General features: G+C 52.7%; 1 protein-coding gene across 1 annotated transcript; it reads left to right on the top strand.

Annotated features, from left to right (window-relative positions):
* The first annotated feature begins 3,343 nt into the window (after positions 1-3,343).
* Positions 3,344-6,126, top strand: SELENOM (selenoprotein M). Its single transcript, XM_006218041.4, has 5 exons — positions 3,344-3,727; positions 4,980-5,015; positions 5,225-5,259; positions 5,625-5,703; positions 5,784-6,126. Exons 1-5 carry the CDS (start codon positions 3,608-3,610, stop codon positions 5,940-5,942), a joined length of 429 nt encoding a protein of 142 aa, XP_006218103.2. The 5' UTR covers positions 3,344-3,607; the 3' UTR covers positions 5,943-6,126.
* Positions 6,127-6,137: the final 11 nt, after the last annotated feature.

Raw genomic sequence — 6,137 nt, forward strand, 5'->3', positions numbered from 1 at the left:
CCCATTCTGCCCCTCAGGAATGGACTCAAGGAGGAGGAGTGACTTCCCCAAGGTCACACAGCTGGGGCAGAGCTCAAGCATCCCTCCTCCCTCTCCTTGGCTCCCCCTCCTCCCAGGCAGCCCAGCACCCGCTGTCAGCTGCTCTGAAGTGAGTGGCTATTTTTACTCTGGTGTGAGGGGATCTCGGGCAGCAGAGCCATGTAGGTTAGAAGGCTCTAGGACTACCGGCTTTAGCAGGCAAGGAGAGGTTCACTGCAGGGACATAAGCTAGTCTGGGGGCTATCCCTTCTCGTATGCTGACCTGCCCTTGGCTCCCATGCCCCAGAAATTTCTTTATTGGAGCTCAGAAGAGAGCACAGAGATAGACTAAACCCTAGCCTTGATCCTAGATCCAACTTGAGCCCTGATCCCATGCTAAGGCTAAGCCTCCACCCCAGCTCAAGATTGGGCTCTGACTCTAGTCAAGTACTGAACCTGATCCAAGCCTGACCAAGCCTGATTCCAACTTGAGACCTCAATTCTTGACCCAGATTGGGCCCTGATCATAGTCACAGACTCAACTCTAACCCTAGTTTGGACTAACCCTTGATTTTAGACTGAGCCTCAACCCCAGGTCTAGACTGAGGTCCAAGTCTGGTCATTAACTGAACCTGGTTCCAGACTGAGCCCTGAGCCTAATCATCGACTGAACCCTGACCTCAAACTGAGCTCTGACCCTGGGTCACACAACTCTGGTTATACACAAACCCCTGACCTCAGACTGTGCAGTGAATCTGGTGAAAGGCTGAGCCCTGAGTGCAGTCACAGACTGAGCCTTGATCCTGGTCACCAATTGAGGCCCAAGCCCAATAACTGACTGAGACCTGACTCCAGCCCCAGCACCAGTTCTAAACCTGGCCATAGGCTAGGGACTGACCCCAATCCAGTCTGAGCTTGGCCCTTCACAGACTAAGCCCCAAATCCAGCCCCACATAAGTATGGCTGCCGGCCTAGATTACAAACTGCCACATAAGGGCGTGGATTATGAGCAGAGATCTGTTCTGGGAGGTCCTGAGCCTCCCATGGTCGCTGATGCCAAATTGTTCCTGGTACTGTTGTGGCCAATGTCTCTGCCATCAGTTTCACTAGCCGGCTTGTCAACCCTCAGCAGCCCAGACTGTGGCCCCTCTAGGCCACAGCGTCCAGGTTAATGCAATGAGAGTGCTTTGCTGGCGTCTGTCCAGTGAACAACGTGGGCCTGTGGGGCGCTGAGGTTTGGTTCTGTCAGCAGAAAACCATGGGCTCCATGAGGCCTCTGGCTTCAGCCACTCTGAGGCTCTTGCTGGGTGTAGAGGAAACCTATGGCCTATGTCCCATTGTTTTTATAAACAGACTTTACTGTTTGTGTTTCTATTTATTATAGAAAATGCAGAAAAATATTGTAAAGGAGAAAATAAATTCACCTATAATTTCATTTACCAAGAGTTGACCATTTTGACTTAGTGGCTTGTGTCTGTCTAGATTTTGCCTTTTGGTCTAGGTATGTATATTTATACATACATATTTGATAAAATTGATTGGCTGCCACAGCCTCCACTGCAGTCGATATTCTTGACAGCCTTCAGGAATGGGTCCCAACTGGTTAAGCCAGGGAGCATTTTCCATTCCCCTGGCCACTGGTTGGATCATGGATGGACTAGTGAGATACAAAGAGACTTTTGCTGAGGACTTTTGGGAAAGAAAGCTTGAGAAGTTAAAAAGGGGGGGGGGAGAGAGATTGATTTCCCCTGATTAGATATGAATGAAGAAGCCTGTGGTGGTCCTGCAGCCATCTTGACACCACACAGGTAACTGGGCTAATGATAAGCTGACACTATGGAAAGCAGAATGGAGACAGATCAGGTCTTGGTGACTTTATCAACCAGATCAAACCCCACCTAAATCCCTCCCCACCTGGATTATTTTGTTATTTGAGCCAACAGATTACTTTTATTGTTTAAGCTGGTTTAACTTGAAGTTTCTGTGACTTGAAACCCAGAGCATCACAACTCCCAACAGCAGTATGCTGCATCATTAAGAAAAATTGCATAGTCTTCTATCCAAAGGAGGTACTATCATTTATTTTACTCATCCCCGGCTGTGACATGCTTCTGTCATTTCTTGTTTTTCACCATGATAAACAGTGTTTGGATAAACGTCTTGACCAGACAATTGGTCTCCTCTCTGAAGATTACTTTGGGTCAAATTCTGAGAAGCAGAATGACTGGGTAGAAGAAATATTTTTAGGGTTTTGATTTGTTGTGTCAAGTTGCCTTTCAGAAAGCTTGGGTGAATTCCCACTTCCTCAGCAGTAAATAGAATGCTAGACATAGCCTATCATGTCAATAATCTGGATAGAATCAATTACATTTATTGTGTCCTCATGTACTTATAGAGAATGGATATTAAATAACAGCTGTAAGCTTATTATTACTAGTGTTGTTGTTATTGTTATTATTATTATATCTTTACAATCAAGTCAGTAAATGGAAGGTAGCAGGTTATGAACAAAGGGCTCCATGCACACCTGACTTACGTATTAGGCTCAGTGTCTAGGATCCATCCTACTTTTAGGGGTCCACAGAAATGTTTTAATTTTAACTTATTTTAAAGCCATAATTCTAAAAATGAATAAATAATAATGAACCCAGATTGGATTATATCCATCTTTTCATCAAAGCAGTTGTAAAATCTGATGATGATGATGATGATGATGATGATGATGATGATTTTTTTGATAGAAGAGGGGGCCCAGGAAGGCAAAACTGGTTAGGGCCCATAAAGCCGTAATGCAGGCTTGACTTGTTGAAGAGGATTCTGTGTCTCAGTCTAGATTTAGTGGGAAAGAGCATTGAGATCGATTTGCTTTGTCTGCCTTAGGCTCGAGGAGGGGAGGTAGCATCTTGGGTTTGGGGAGATCAGCAAAAGGACATTTTCAGTTCGAACCCCAGATCCACAGCTTAATCGTCTTAGCTTTCTGAGCCTGTCTCCTAACCTGTAAAACGGAGTTCATGGGGCCCTTTTTAAGGTACCTCGCCAGGTACTGTTCTAAAGAGCTTTCTATTGTGTATTAACCCTTTTATCCTCCTAGCCCCTACAGAGTACGACGTAATATTCCTTTAGCCACAACATGTGCTCCAGAGAATTGAAACCCACATCAGAATTTCGTCCAGAGAAATAAAAAACACAAACAAGGATTCTCTAAGCCTTAATTTCCCCGTTTTCAAGTCGAGCGTCTGGCCCAGAAATTCCCGTGTCCGTCCGCATCTCGCTTGCGCCACCTGCCGGCGTGAGGGGGAACTGTCTGGCCGCATCCTGTCGGAGCGTCAGCGCTCTCGGTCAGCACAGGCTGGGTGGACATTCTCAGGACGGGAAAGTAAAGGGCTGAGGGCCAGAGAGGAGCCCAAACCCCGTCGGAAGTGCGCGAGAGGCCCCCACGCCGGCCCTGGGGCGGATACCGAGAGCTGGGGGCGTGGTCCCCAGTGGGGCGGGACCTCGAGCGGGGACAGGGCCAGCCCTCGGGTCCAGACGTGGCGCAGTGGCCCGGCGGTTCACCTCCAGCTTGCGGATCATCTTCGGCCCGGTTTCAATGCACCTACCGCTGCCTCCGCCGCCTTTGCTGCTGCTTCTCGCGGCACTCGCGGCCGCCGCCACCACTTTCCGGCCCGACTGGAACCGTCTACAAGGCCTGGCCCGAGCCCGGGTAGAGGTGAGTGCGCCGGCCCCCTGCCTAGGGACAACCGCCGCCCTACCCTATGACCCTTTAGCTTTGGGATCACCACCCGTTCTGACCTCAGGACCCTTCCGACTCCCTCCAGTCCGCTGGGACTTGTCCCTCCCACTCTTCAGCCTCAGAACGCCCCAGCATCCACTGTGGAAGCCTGACATCCGATCTTGCCATCTGGAAATCTGAACCTCTTCCCAGTTCCCCACCCCGCCGGACAGCGGGCTCCAGACACATTGGCCCTGTCCCCTAACTTCTTCCGCATTGGCCCTGTCCTCTAACTTCTTCCGGCCGGTGACTCCCAAATCTGCCCTCTGGAGCCCAACTTCCCATCCCCCCATCAATCCTCTTTTTCCTGGAATTCCTCCCCACCCTAGTTCCGATTGGTCTCTCTCCCTTTGCTTGGGGGAGGGAAGGTCTTCTGGAGCCTCCCCTCACCAGGCAAAAGCCAGGGAAGGGGGCTGGTAACTGCCCTACCAACACTTGTTCTGCATCAGTTCCCCCACACTCCCTGCCAGGAAATGCCCCCGCCAAGGTCCCTGTGTTCTTGTGTGACTTGGATCCTCACAGACCTTCTCTGGGCCTTAGTTTTCTGTCTGAAAAAAGGAAGAGGAGGAGGAGGGAGGACTAGAATGGGTGGTCCTAGGGTCTAGGCCCCTGCTGGGAGGTAGCTCCCCCCTGGAGAGTACAGGGAGGGGCCCTCCCACCCTCCCTTGTTGGGCAACCAGGTGATCTGTAGGGTTAGGCCGCAGGTGGCAGGGAGGGCTAGCTCTGAATGGAGTGACGTAGGGACCAGATGGTAGGTGTCTCTAATGGGGCCTCTTAGGGAAGTTCTGAGCGTTTCCTTCTGGCCTGCCTCCACCCTGAGGTTCTAGAGGCCAAAGGCCAGGTCCAGGTCTCTACTTCCTGAGAGGAGTAGGGTGACCATTTGTTTTGGGCTTTGAGAGAGAGTCAACAGTCAGTATGGTGTGCAGGCAATAGCCCCAAGGCTGGTGAGTGCCCTTCGGGACTCTGGCCTTGCTCCTCTTTTCCTCTGGTTTTGCTAGGCCTCAGCATCCCGGTCTGTACAGAGTTCCCCCTTTTGCCCACAAGGGATCCCCATCTCTACACCTTGGGAACTGCTCTTCCAGGGAGTAATCCACAGCTCCACTCAACTCCCAGCTGGGAGAGGAGGGTGCAGTGAGGGTGAGGGGAGACGTGAAGGACTCTTGACCGATCCCATTTTGTCCCCCTCCAGACCTGTGGGGGATGACAGCTGAATCGTTTGAAGGAGGTGAGTTTGAAGTAAGGGGTCCCCAGCTCTGTCCCTTCTGAGCCTCCTGGGGCAGGGGCAACATGGTCCCAATGACTGGGTAGGGGAGGATCCCTGGGCTGGGAATCAGGAGCCTGCTCTCCTGCACAGCCTGAGTGCTGTGTGACCTCACTGGGCTTCCTGTTGGTACCAGGAGTGGGGTGGGGTCTGATGCTATGGTTCCTCCCCAGGTGAAGGCCTTCGTCACCCAGGACATCCCACTCTAGTATCCGCCTACTGTGCTGGGGGAGGGAGGATGGGGAGGGGATCTGGAGAAGGTTCTTCCACTTAACTTCACAGATCAGGATGACAAATGGTTTTCACCTGACAAATAGGGTTAATTGAGCGGCTGCCCAGAGAATTCTGAGGTGGTCTTGGGTTGGCAACAGAAATTGACTAGTGATGACTGTCACAGATACAGGAACCGAAGGGAGACCCTCTGATTTCTTTGAACCCCATTTCCTCAAGTGTCAATGGGGATTCCTACCCTCCCTGGGCAGACGAGGTAGTGCTGTTCACATCAGCAAGGCCCCGGGAGACCCCATCTGCCTCCGCCCACTCCACCACTACCCACCTTAACACCATCTCCAGCCACAACCTGGTAATGAAACACCTCCCGGGGGCAGACCCAGAGCTCGTGCTGCTGGGCCACCGCTTCGAGGAACTGGAGGTGAGGCCTGGGGAGGCGGACTGGGAGGCGGGGCGAGAGGCGGGGCCCTGCGCGCTGACTCCGCCCCACCTCCGCTGCAGCGAATTCCACTCAGCGACATGACCCGCGAGGAGATCAACGCGCTGGTGCAGGAGCTCGGCTTCTACCGCAAGGCGGCGCCCGACGAGCCTGTGCCCCCGGAATACCTGCGGGCGCCCGCTAGGCCCGCGGAAGGCGCTCCTGACCGCGGTGACCTGTAGATCTGGGAGCGCGGCACCCCCCTGCCTGAGCCCTGGGGACAGAATGAAGCGCTCAGCGTCCCGGGAGCACCTCCCTCGCTGAGGGTCGACGCCCCGTCCCCGAGCCAGCAGGGTTGGAGTTGAGGGTTCCTCCTAACCCTTCTTTCTTCCCTCCCCAGCTCCACTAAATCCCCTTTCGCCTTAACTGAAACTCGA

This window comes from Vicugna pacos, chromosome 32 (genome assembly GCF_048564905.1).
Source record: "Vicugna pacos chromosome 32, VicPac4, whole genome shotgun sequence".
Classification (NCBI taxonomy): Eukaryota; Metazoa; Chordata; class Mammalia; order Artiodactyla; family Camelidae; genus Vicugna; species Vicugna pacos.